Source organism: Sylvia atricapilla, chromosome 4 (genome assembly GCF_009819655.1).
Source record: "Sylvia atricapilla isolate bSylAtr1 chromosome 4, bSylAtr1.pri, whole genome shotgun sequence".
NCBI classification, from domain to species: Eukaryota; Metazoa; Chordata; class Aves; order Passeriformes; family Sylviidae; genus Sylvia; species Sylvia atricapilla.
The window spans coordinates 68284363-68296966 of record NC_089143.1 but is presented as its reverse complement, the minus strand read 5'-3'; the positions used below and the strand labels follow the sequence as shown (position 1 = coordinate 68296966).

At 38.6% G+C, this 12604-nt stretch overlaps 1 protein-coding gene across 11 annotated transcripts in view; it reads left to right on the top strand.

Moving 5' to 3' along the window:
- BLTP1 (bridge-like lipid transfer protein family member 1) overlaps positions 1-12604 on the top strand; it is an 87385-nt gene that overhangs the window by 38843 nt on the left and 35938 nt on the right. For all 11 annotated transcript variants that reach the window (XM_066318217.1, XM_066318213.1, XM_066318214.1 and 8 more), the window contains exons 28-42: positions 65-908; positions 1716-1786; positions 2266-2439; positions 2727-2847; positions 3554-3700; positions 4031-4158; positions 4271-4473; positions 5855-6052; positions 6665-6876; positions 7114-7265; positions 8132-8282; positions 9108-9260; positions 10496-10736; positions 11362-11510; positions 11935-12154. In XM_066318217.1, coding sequence (XP_066174314.1) covers positions 65-908; positions 1716-1786; positions 2266-2439; positions 2727-2847; positions 3554-3700; positions 4031-4158; positions 4271-4473; positions 5855-6052; positions 6665-6876; positions 7114-7265; positions 8132-8282; positions 9108-9260; positions 10496-10736; positions 11362-11510; positions 11935-12154 — 3164 coding nt within the window. The remainder of the gene's footprint in view (positions 1-64; positions 909-1715; positions 1787-2265; positions 2440-2726; positions 2848-3553; positions 3701-4030; positions 4159-4270; positions 4474-5854; positions 6053-6664; positions 6877-7113; positions 7266-8131; positions 8283-9107; positions 9261-10495; positions 10737-11361; positions 11511-11934; positions 12155-12604) is intronic.

Genomic DNA, 12604 nt, shown 5'->3' with positions numbered 1-12604 from the left:
ACAGCATAGGAAGAGAAGCATTAGTAATGAAGCAAGCAAGTGAAGTGTTTGTTTCTGTCCCCAGTGTCACTGTGGAGGGGGCAGAGGTCCGGCCTGCATCCCCTGGCCCCCAGGAGAGGCCGGTGGGCCAGTCTCCCATGAGGTCCCCGCTGAAGAGACAAGCGTCCGTGTGCTCCACGCGCCTGGGCAGCACCAAGAGCCTGACGGCCGCCTTCTACGGGGACAAGCAGCCCGTCCCCGTGGGAGTGCAGTTCAGCAGCGACGTGTCCCGCAGCGACGAGAACGTCCTGGACTCCCCAAAGCAGAGGAGGAGCTTTGGCTCTTTCCCCTACACGCCGTCAGCAGATTCCAACTCGTTCCACCAGTACCGCTCCATGGATTCCAGTATGTCCGTGGCGGATAGCGAGGCTTATTTTTCAGCTGCAGAAGAGTTTGAGCCAATAAGCAGTGATGAAGGTCCAGGAACCTATCCAGGGAGGAAGAAGAGAAAAAAGCAAGCTCAGAAAACTGAATACAGTAGGGGGTCTATTTATCACAGTGTGGAAGGACCCTTAACAAGCACAATCCATAGAGAAATCAGTCAAGACATGAAAACCTTGCCAATTAAGACTCATCCTTCCCAGGCTTCATTTGTTTCAGCTCTGGGAGGAGATGATGAGCACGTTGACAGCATGTATGTCCTGGACTCTGAGAAGACTGTGGAACGGGAGCAAATCACTTCCCAGCAGCCTGTAATGGCATGTTACCAAAATTACCTGACACAGTTCCAGGTGATCAACTGGTCAGTAAAGCATCCAACTAACAAAAGAACATCCAAATCCTCTTTGCATCGCCCTTTAGACCTTGACACACCAACGAGCGAAGAAAGTTCCTCATCTTTTGAGCAACTCTCTGTCCCAACTTTTAAGGTATGGAAGATGGAGTAGTAGAGAAAGGAGTAACAATTCAAAATAACTTAAAATGGCTTAGTACCAATTGGGTGAATAAATGAAAAGAAACTTGAAATTTCTTTGCTTTTAGTTAAAGAATACCTTGAATTTCTGAATCCATATCATGGGGCTGGGTAGCTGAAAGGTTGTGGGCAAAAAAAGATGGAGTTAGAATTCTGTGGATATGTGTTCTGAGTTATCGTTGTTGCACTTAAATATGCTGCCTGTTAAATGATATGCAGCTGGAGGACATTTATGTGAATTTTGTTTAAAATACATTATACAGAACTGCAATAGCAGTACATTTAATACTGATAAAGTATAATTTAGGCTCTCAGTGCTTTATTTCAAAATAAAATTGCAACTCAGATTTAGGAATTGGTATTTTTGAAGTGACCCGAGCATACATGCTTAAGGAAGGAGCTGAAATGAAATACGTGAAAAATAATGGAAATTGCTTGATAGGAGACAGGTATTTTGGGCTCTGGAACTGAATTGATCATTTTGCAGAAAAGGTTTGTATCTTTGCAAGCCTTATGTAGATTCCTATTTGAAGGGGTTTTTCAAACGCAGTGAATCAGTGTTTATGTAAAAGCAGTGTCATCTGATTTTTTTCAAGGTATTCAAAAAGCAAACCTTGGAATTTCTGGATCCTATTTTGGAGAATCTGCTTCTAAGGGTTCTTTTAAGAAAAACAGCTTTAAGGGGAATTTTTAAAGATCCCTTGTTGGGGTTTTTATCATATATGGAAGGAATGTAATAAACTTCTTTGCATTTTTGTCTTAGATTGTTAAACAGGGTCTCACAGCTAATTCATTACTGGACAGAGGCATGCAGCTTACAGGATCAACGTCTAAGTAAGTTGAACACAGCCTGACATTATTAGCATATTTTTTAAGAGTAGGATTTTCCTGATACTCTTCTGAAATATTTTGGCTTCTGCTAGCCCTTTCAAAGTTTGATTTACAGTAGTAATTTTCAGTACCAGATCTATTTCAGAACAGGTCATTCTATTATGAAATATTTGGGTTTGGTCAAACAGAGAGTACGTGGTGAAAGCATTAAATTATTTCACTTGTATGTTTTTAAGATTACGAATTTTGATTTCATTTAGATAAATTTGGAGGTGCTAATGGCAAGTGTCCATTTCATTGCCAGAAGCTGAACTTGAATCTAGGGAGGGCCTTACCTGGGATTGTGTTTTTGTCCTTTCTAAGATACACAGCAGAAGAAACCTGCCATTATGTGGATTTTATTAAGAATTTAAATTATACCAGAACTCTTCTGTGTTTGTGTTTACAAAGCCTGGTCACTGATGTGTGTTTGACTTATTTAGCACACCTTACACTCCTTTGGATAAGAAGTCTGCAGAGAATACAGATGATGAAACAATAACAGAGGAATGGACATTGGATCACCCGGTCTTCCAGACACGGACAACGGCAATCGTGGAAGTAAAAGGAACTGTAGATGTAGTTCTGACTCCTCTTGTAGCAGAGGCACTGGATAGGTAATTTCATTTTGATGGCACTAAAAACTGTCTAAAATCACAGCTGTTCTGTTCAGCAAAGGCTTAGGTAAAAGGATTGAATAACGTGGCTAGTGGAACAGCAGGGCCTGGTGCACATCAGATGTAATTCTGCATTCCCTATGAGGTGGCTGGAAGAATGGGGACTGCCCTTTGTGTCTGTCAGTGCTTGTTTTTTTCCTCTGTAGTGTTAAATTACACGTGGCTGATGGTGTGCCATGTGCAGCTGGGCGTTTCAGTGGTCTCTTGTGGCTGTTTTCCCCTTGCAGGTACATCGAGGCCATGGTGCACTGTGCCAGCTCCCGGCACCCGGCAGCAATCGTGGATGACCTGCACTGCAAAGTCCTGAGGGATGCTGTGCAGAACAGCAAGACCAGCTTCTCAGAAAATGTGAGGAAGGAACAAGAGAAATCTGTATTAATTTGGAATGCATAGTTACATACATTTGCATAATCAGCTCTTACATATTGTCTTTCACTGTCCACAAAACTTTTACAAGATTGAAATTTTTCTGTTTTGGATGGTCTGGAGTAATTTACATGAGATCAAATCACACATTCTGTTCTTTGGATTTACTATAGCTGGTATTCTTAAGTAATACATTCATGTCAGTGAGATGTTATTTATTATTTTATAGTAGTTAGAGAGAGCTGTGAAAATGCCTGTGGGGTTCTTTTTGCATTTCATCTGAGACCTTAAAAAATTAACTTAAAAAAAAGATACAGTAATTCTACAGAATTAGATGTTCTTTCTTCCAAGGTAATGACCACGCTTATATTTTATGATTTCTTAGACTTCACAGTGTAGTGACCACTAATAATTTGCTTCATAGTAAGTTTTTTTTATATAACTTACATGTGTAGAATTCAAACAGAGCTGAAGTCTGGTAAGGTTACTGCAGAATGGCCCTGCTGCCCTTATGGTTTTAGACCTACTGCACCTCTGCGTGCTGCAGCCCTTGTTCTGGAAGTTGTACTAAATTGCCCAAAATAAAGTCAGAATCTTTCTACTTCAGTGCTAGTAAAATATCCTGTTACTCCTGAGCTCAGCAACTCTTGATTTTGTGCTAATAAACTGTTTTTCTCTCCTCTTCAAGTTGTCTTCAAAGCAAGACATCAGGGGAACAAAAATAGACACCACCACCACAGGAACAACAAACCAGGGACCAGCACAGACCAATCTCTCACTTAGGCAAGATAATGTGACAATTAAAGGTCTTCAGGCCAATGTTACAGTTCCAAAGGTAACAGCTTTTTTTTTTAGCTTATCAGTAGCAAAGTGCCTCACAAAGTCACTCTTAATTTGCATTTGTTTCTTCCCCAAAAGCTGAAGTGAAGATGTGCATTTGTGCTAGAGAACTAAAGTTTTGAATTTTGGAGCTGCCTAATTTTATGATGGTAGACATGCAGTAGTTAAATATCAACCACCATAGGAGTAACTGGCTTTTAAATTATGTTCTAGATTTTATTTTTATTTTCACTGAAAGTATAAGACAAGGTTGTATCAGCAGCTAGTGATTATTGTAACATGCTTTTCTAAGTGTCTTTACTCTTTGATGGAATTTTATGTACAGGTGAACCTGTGTTTGCTACAAGCATCTGTGGATGAATCCCCAGGAGTTTCTTCCAGCAAAACTGTGACTCACGTTTCCTTAGTAGCTTTGTGTTTTGATAGAATTGCCACTCAAGTTCGTATGAACAGGTAAGGATAGTGCATGTCACTGTTTGTCATAAACCTCAGACATATTTCATTTGATTGGTTTTGTTTATCTTGAGATTTGCTTAATTGTTTTTTCCTCCCTGTTATTGAAAAGGGGCATAGTTGAGGAGGCTTCCAACAGCGCAGAAACTGGGAGGAATTCTGTCACGTTTGGTCGTTATATCCAAACCAGCAAAATGCAGCCCCAGTCTTCTGGCTCACTGAGATCTAATTCTGGAGCAGAAAAAGGAAAAGAAATTGCTGCTAAACTGAACATCCATCGTGTTCATGGACAGCTTAGAGGTCTTGATACAACAGGTATTAAACAAAATGTGGAAATGTCAGTTTTAATAGAAGCAAGTAGTTACAGTTGGTCTTGTAGCTTGGTTGTAGGTTTTTTATCAACATGGATAAAAAGCTGCTTGAACACAGAGCTTTTGCAGATACTTGAAAAGGAAGTTTGGGATGAATTTTTATTCCACTAAGTGCTAGATTTAAGCTTAGGTGAACTAAAAGCTGTCAAGACAAACTTGTAAGCAGTTTGTGTGGCAGATGTGTCACCCTGTAAATGTTGGCTGGCACTGCTGGAATTTGAGGCCTGAGCTCCCCATCTCCCAGCTGGTTTCTTTTCAGCTACCATTTATGTCACCTTTTGTAGGGAATGAATTACACTTATTTGCTTTCTTACTACTTTCTAACACTTTCAATAATGTGCCTGTTGTACCAGCAATTTCAACATGACAGCCTGTAGATTTTTAACCAGAATGACTCTAAAGCTGAAAATTAGTTTTACCCAATTGACTTCCTTCTTGTTCGTGTTATGGAAATGCCTTCAAGAAGCTATGAGTTAAATTTTGTTATAACTCCTGATCCTGGAAAAACTAACCAGGAGAAGATGGCCAAAAGTAGAGGCAGTTTTTGTTGAATTTCTTCAATTTTGATGGAATCTGTACCAGTTTTTGCTCTGTTCCATAAGGAACAGGAGTCTTTAGACATGAGGAAGTAGTCTGTAAAGCCAGGATGATTAAAAAATACCAATAAATAAATAAACAACAGAAAATCCTACTGCTGTGCAAAGATGAGTGAGCAAATTAAATTGGAGGAAAACAAAACCAGAGAACACTGAAATAGTTGCCTCCCTTTTTACTTAGCTATGGGTAGAATCTTAGCAATAGTGCCCTGTGTCAGGTATATGCTACAGACATTCAAGAGTGCCAGTTTTGGAGTTCTAACCAAGAAAAGTCATCATCTTCTGTTTAAAAGGTTTGAGAAGAACCTTTCTTAGGATCTTAGCATTTCATGTTTACTTCAAAAGTGGATGCAGTTACAAACTGGAGGCAGAGAGTAAGGATTAGAAGGGATATAAAGTGACTCAGTGTAGTTCTTCTCCTGAGGTATGTGACATTTAGGTATAAAGTTATTTAAAATATTACTCAGTCCTTGTTATTTCTCAAATTTAAAAATTATCCTGCTCATACTAACACACCAGGAGCAAGGCCATTTACCCCTCTATTTGGGCTTCTTTTTTCTTGCTTGTGCTTCAAGTTTGAACTTTTTCTTCCTCCCCCACCTTTCCCCTCTGTTTGAGGAATACTAAAGGGATAACTCCCCCAAAACACTCTCTCATTCAGAGAACTTTTGGAAGATGTAAAGTTTTTTCCATTCTGGAACAAAGTAATAAATATGTTTATTTTCACAGATATTGGAACTTGTGCAATAACAGCCATTCCTTTTGGGAAATCAAAAGTTCTTTTTACTTTGGAAGAGTTGGATGAGTTCAGTTTTGTGGATGAAACAGATCAACAGGCTGTTCCAGATGTAGCTCGAATTGGTCCTAGTCAAGAGAAGTGGGGCTGGATAATGTTTGAGTGTGGAATTGAAAATTTAACTATAAAAGGTAAATCTTCTAAACTCTTTATATTATTTTTTATGAGATTACTGACAATTCTGTTTTTAGGTTGTCTGGCTTAACAATTATTTGATCAGAAATTGTCGAATCTAGGTGATACTGAATAGTACATGTCTGTGGTAAATAAATTTTATAGGTTATACAATAAAGACTTTTTAGTTGTAAGTACCACTAATAATAGTGTGAAATAATTTCATATAAACTGGTTTCATCAGTTTCTGAAATAGATGCTTTCACTAATCACTCAAATCCTCACCTTATCCACAGGAAGTCCATTATAGAGCCAGAGTTTCGCTCTGGGAGGGGAAAGCTAGCTACAAAAAGTAAAAAAAAACCCAAACCACAGTGTTTTCTATCATCCAAGTTACTTTTTTTTCAGACAATAATATTTAAAAAGCCTTCATGTGAGTACTCTTCACCTACTTGTGGTAGACCATCAGAAGCTCGAAGTTGTAGTGATAAATTGTTGAAAAAAATGTACTGCATCTTTTTTAACCGAAATCCTGTATATTTCTCTGCTTATATACAGATCTTTTCTGTGGAGCATAAGTTACAGCTGTTTATGTGCTGCCAACCTTTACAGTCTGGCTATTTTTACAGGGGGAAGACAGTCTGGGGCAGTGCTGTATAACACATTTGGAGTTATGGGTAAATCAAGAGACACAGAGAGAGGTGGATTGCTTGCATCAAACAACTCTTCAGATTCCCCCACTGGTAGTGGCTACAACACTGATGTGTCTGAAGATAACCTCCCTTGTGACAGAATAAGTCCCTCTTCAGATATTAATGGAAATTCAGTTTCAGATGAGCAGGTGTGTTCAAACGGGGTAGAAATGATTGGTCATTCATCCTGTTTGCTTAGACACTAAACTTCCAGCTCTCTGCAGGTTCTCTTGGGAGGATTAGTGGGCAGCATGAGTTTATTTTTCTTTGCCTGAATACCTATGAGAAAAAAAATTTATGGGCATGTATGGTATGTTCTTACCTTTCAGTGTAATAATTTTGGAAGGCAGTTTCCCTTCTAACTTCATGATTCCTTGTTTTTGAAGGATGAAGGTGTTGAATCTGATGATTTGAAGAAAGATATCCCCTTGATGCCTCCTCCCCCTGACTCCTGCAGCATGAAGCTGACAATCAAAGAAATTTGGTTTAGTTTTGCAGCTCCCACTAACGTGCGCTCCCCGGCCCATATATATTCAAGGTATAATTTTACCTGACATAAGAGAGAAAATGGCAGTTCTGCTTTGTTAAATTGCATTTGTTTTTTGTAGGTTCTGAATGAAATTCCAATAATTTTTGAAACTTCTTTGGAAATGATAATTTTGAGTTTGTATATATCGCCATAAGACTTACTTCAGTTTTTTACTGTTGTAATTTTGATGGAAGTGCTGCTAGAAAATTCTTAGTTAGATGTGATTAAAAGAAGAAAAAAGGAAGAGTAAAAACCCAAATAAAACAAAAAGCCGTCACTAACAACTTCTGGTGAGATGGAGAAAGGCAGGGGAAGGTGTTTGTTTTGAGTAGGTGAGATGATGTGGAAGAGAACAGCTCAGTGCTTTTGGTATTCAACCTGATCTGGTATATCATCCATGATCTGACTGTCATTGCACTATGAAGTTCAAGATGTGTCTCTCTAAGATAGTTTTTCACATTGTGTATGTAGAAAAAGCCAAATATTTCAGTCTATCAGTATAGAGCTGTAAGTCAGAAAATACTCTACTGATACTTTATCCTCAGCCCTTTAGCAAAAGTCCTTCATGACATGTAACACTTAATGTGGAATTCAGTCAGTGATGAGAATTTCAAACTGTATGATTTCAGTAGGAAATACTGATGGGAAAAGGAAGGAATAGCAATAGCAAAAGTGGGAAGAATCATGAGTGTGTGAGTGAGTAAAACAAAAATTGCCTCAGGTACTTTTTGCCAGTTCTCGTTTTCTGGGCAGCAAGTCTGTGTTTATTACTTTGCATCAATGCCCCATATTGTCATTCATAACAGCATCAGAAGATCCTGCTTGCTGCTGCTGCTGCCATGTGAACACCCCTTTCTCTTTATTTGTCTCCACAGGCAGCTGAACCTCCTGAGCACTGCCACACCTGCAGTTGGTGCTTGGCTTGTTCCCATTGATCAAGTGAAGTCATCATTAAATAAACTGGAAACAGAAGGAACCCTGCGAATCTGTGCTGTTATGGGGTGCATTATGACAGAAGCTCTGGAGGTAAATGACCTTTATAAAATCAGTGAGCATATCAGAACAGGACAGTGTGGTAGGTAATATTTAGTTTTTGGAATTGGGGATGTTTTTGCTGGCAAACGTAGAGCATCTCTTGTGAGCCTTTGGAATTGGTCACAAGAATTCACAAAAGGCTGTGCTTTTTGGACACAGTCTGAATTTCAGAGCTGTTACTGGTGAGGAAGTCTCATGCTTTTTACAGGAGTGCATCTCCAGGTAAAGTAAGAGTAAGAAGTATGGCAGTAGTGCCTGCTATATTTTATGAAGTATTTTTGTTTGCTGTTGGTTTGATTGGCACTATCCAGTGGGAAGATTTTGACGTGATACCCGTGCTGAGATTCTGTCCTGCATAGTGAGATGGATAACCTAAGAATGATGCAGGTTTTCTGCTCTGCTCAAAAATTATCCTTTGCAGCAGTCTCTTATTCCTACCTCTTTTCATGTTTCTTCTTCCTGCCCTCTTTCTAGCATTAAACCAAATTGGAAAAAGTGCCTGTTCCACCTTTAACTAGCAATAAACTTTCTTTGAAAATTGCAGCTGGCTTTGCATATGTCTGTCAGTCCAGAGGTAACTTTATAAGGTCTGCAATTTGAATCCAGGCTTTTCTTTTATTACTTCATATAAATAAATATGCATCCAGAATGATTTTTCATGTGCAGTATTTAAAATAAAGTGGGTACCTATGAAGCAAGTCTTTGTTGCAGAAGTTCGAAATAGGGTTAGAAGTTTATCTTGGAGATGAAATCTTGTCATTGATGCTCTGTTTGCAGGTATGTTCATATGTTGAAAATGTTTTTATTTTAATCTAGAATAAAAGTGTGCACTTCCCTCTGAGAAGCAAGTACAACAGGCTTACCAAAGTGGCTCGTTTCTTGCAAGAAAATCCTTCTTGTTTACTGTGTAATATATTGCACCATTACCTTCATCAAGCAAATTACTCCATCATTGAGGATGCCACTATGGTGAGTTACCCAGAAAAACTGGAAGTATCTCAGTCCTTTAGTTTCAAATATGCCAATTTAATGTCTTAAATTTGGCAACAGTTTGAGGAAGGTTAGCAAACAAGAAAATATAACCCAAACTCATATGCATCTTTAAAGTGATAAGAAGGTGTTGTTTCTCTCATTTAATTTTTTTTGACATCTGCTCTTTTTATTGTGACCTGCATATATGCATAATGTTTATCAAACTATTTTATTAGTAAATACATGAGATCATGTACCAAAAAGGAATGCCTTTAAAACTGTATGTGACTATTTAAATCAGATTTCATTCCTTCTCTATCATCTTTCAATGGCCTTTCTATAAGATTTCATTTTTCATGGTTTTAAAATTGAGTAAGTCTCAATTATTGAAGCAAGTGCCTGAATTCGTTAGTTTATTCCAAATTCTCTCCTTGGTACGAGTTTTCATGTCTTCTAGAAACACTGGGCTAATGCAGACAGTTTGAGGAAGGAACTGAAATTGCACAGACTTTGGGGTTTAAGAATCGAATACTTTCCTTGATGGCTTTAGAATGTAAATGTCTAGATTGTTGTGGGAATAGTTATTTGAACAAACATCAGGCATAAGGGAGGACTGTTTATTCCTGATTTTGTGTCATTTTCATAATCCAATTCCACAGCTGTCAGATTTAAACACTTCAGCATATTCAGCTGAGAGCCAGTGATCAGGAATAGCACAGCTTGTGGCACAAATAACACAGTTTGATTTGTGGTCAAAATGGCAAGCTTTTGTTTTCTTTAGGACAATTCAGTGATGTAATCAAAACAATCCCTATATTTGGCCTCAAATTTATGTTACTATAATACTGCTTATGAACAATGGAAAAAACAATCTTTTTAATTTCTGTTCTGTTTGTACAGAGTTGCTATGAATCTTAGCCCGTAGTTCAAAGTCTAATAATTACTCAAGTACTTTTAACTTCATATTGAACAAACCTGCTTCCTGTTGTTTATTTTTGGCCCCTTGGGCTAGATCCTCAGGTCATGTAGATAAATGTATTTACTGTGTTCAATGAAGCTGTAATTTTTCTCTCAGCTCCTTGGCTTCTTGCTTCATGTGTTGTGCTGCCAGTATATTTGTCATAAGCCTCTTAAGCACAGAGATTTAATAGTGCTTTGACTTTTTCTCCTCTTCAGTTTACTTCAAAATGCTGTGATATGAATTTTTAATTTTTTTTTAAATTTATTTAAAGAGTGATGGCCTTCCTGCCTTGGTGACCTTAAAGAAAGGTCTGGTTGCCTTAGCAAGGCAGTGGATGAAGTTCATTGTGGTCACCCCAGCCTTTAAAGGAGTCAGCTTGCACAGACCAACCCAGCCAATGAAACTGCAGCCAAATGCCTGCCACGAGCATGAGGATGGCCTTGGGCTGGACAATGGAGGGGCCCTTCAGAGTGACACCAGTGCTGATGGAGCAGAGTTTGAATTTGATGCAGGTATTTTTGTGTTATCATCTACATAAACATTCATAGGGACAAGCAGCTCCTCTCAGACATTTGAATCTTCTTTAGTTCTAATGCTTGACACATTATAGTCTCCTTTTTTACAATTATCAAGGCTCTTTTTTTATATCACCTTTGTTCTGAAGCTGCTGCTAACAATAATTGTAGTACTACAATAATCAGTGCTTGTTCAGGGATAAGCAAAATGGGAGACCTCTTTCTTCACATCTCTTGTCTTGTTTTTTCCTGCATAAAAGAAATCAACTTAATTATTTGCAAACTTTCAATTGAAAGCCAGGCAGCAGTTAGCAGCTTTAAGAGAGCATACCCAAAGGTGTTTGTGTGAGAAACTTGTACATAATCATACAGTATAATGGAAATTTTTGCCTCCTCCTCTCACATATGTGCTTCAATTAAGCAGAGACATTTGGATTATTAAACAAAACTCAGCAGACCTCTGTCTGAGGTGTTCTTATTTGTCTAGAAATCAGACAGCACTGTGCAGGTGTCTGTCACCACTTGGAAGTTCAGGGCTGCTTGTAGATAAATGTGCCTGATAATAGATAATCTTGGCTCTCCAAATATATCTATATGAGGAAAACTGTTTGCTTGGGTGCAGCTACTGTGAGTGAGCACACGATGCTCCTGGAAGGAACAGCCAATCGCCCTCCCCCTGCCAGTGCCTCCTCGGGGCCTGTCACTGGTGCTGAGATCATGAGGAAGTTGTCCAAGACTCACACTCACAGTGATTCTGTGCTGAAAATAAAGGTGAGTGCACAGGGCTGGGCACCAGGGTAAAGGGGGTTGTGGCTGGGCTGTTCAGGAGCAGTTCTGCAGCTGCAGATGAATAAATGCATGCAAAAAGTAACTGTAGCACATGGAAGGTCTGCTCCTGACCTTACAAAAGGGATGCTTCAGCAGTTGGTCTATATTCTACATCTGTTCTTTGTTGTTTTTCTTGCCAATTAACTTCATGTGCATCATTTAAGGATGTATCCTAACCTTTATGGCCTCTGATCTTTTATTTATGGCAGCAGAAACAAGGATTTAACTGTCATGATACAAAATTGAAGACTGGCAAAGCTCTCCAGTAGTAAAATTATTGTATTCCAGCCTTATATTCAGACCAAGTGTTGCTTTGTTTTTGCAGTTTCCACAGTACTTTATTAATGTCTTTGTTTTCTGCTCACAGGGCATCCATCCATATCATTCCTTGAGTTACACCAGTGGAGATACAGCTACAGATTCACCAGTGCACATTGGCCGCTCTGGAATGGGAGTCAGGGAAAGTCCAAGGAAAGAAAGTCTGCTCAGCTATCTCACTGGGAGCTTTCCTAGCCTGCACAATCTTTTGGAAGGGACACCTCAAAGAAGTTCAACTGCTGTTAAAAGTAGTTCTTTAACAAGAACAGGTATGATGTAGCATAAAAAAGTATGATATAGCATAAAGAGGTGTAGCATAATTTTTGAGTCTTTTTGAATAAATAAGGAGTTAATAATTTTGTGTTTGTTTTTTTCTTAACCTTGTAAGTAGCTCAAAAAGAGGGCTGAAACTGATATTTCAGTAACTTAGCTTGCATATGGTAAATTGCAGATTTTTAGTAACGGTCTTTTCAACAAATATTTTAGAAGCTTGAAACACTGAAGTGTTTATGCTCTGTATTATTTTTCAGAGTGTATTGTTACCAGTTTTTCTTTATATGTAAATTACGTACTGTATATTATACTGTATTTTCTCTAAACCTCTCTCCTTTGCTGTCAGGGACTGAAATATTGTTCAGAAAAAAAGGTATTCGGGTTTCCTAATGACTCCTTTCCTCTAATTAATGGTAGAGATAAACAAATGCAAAGCCATGTGTAGT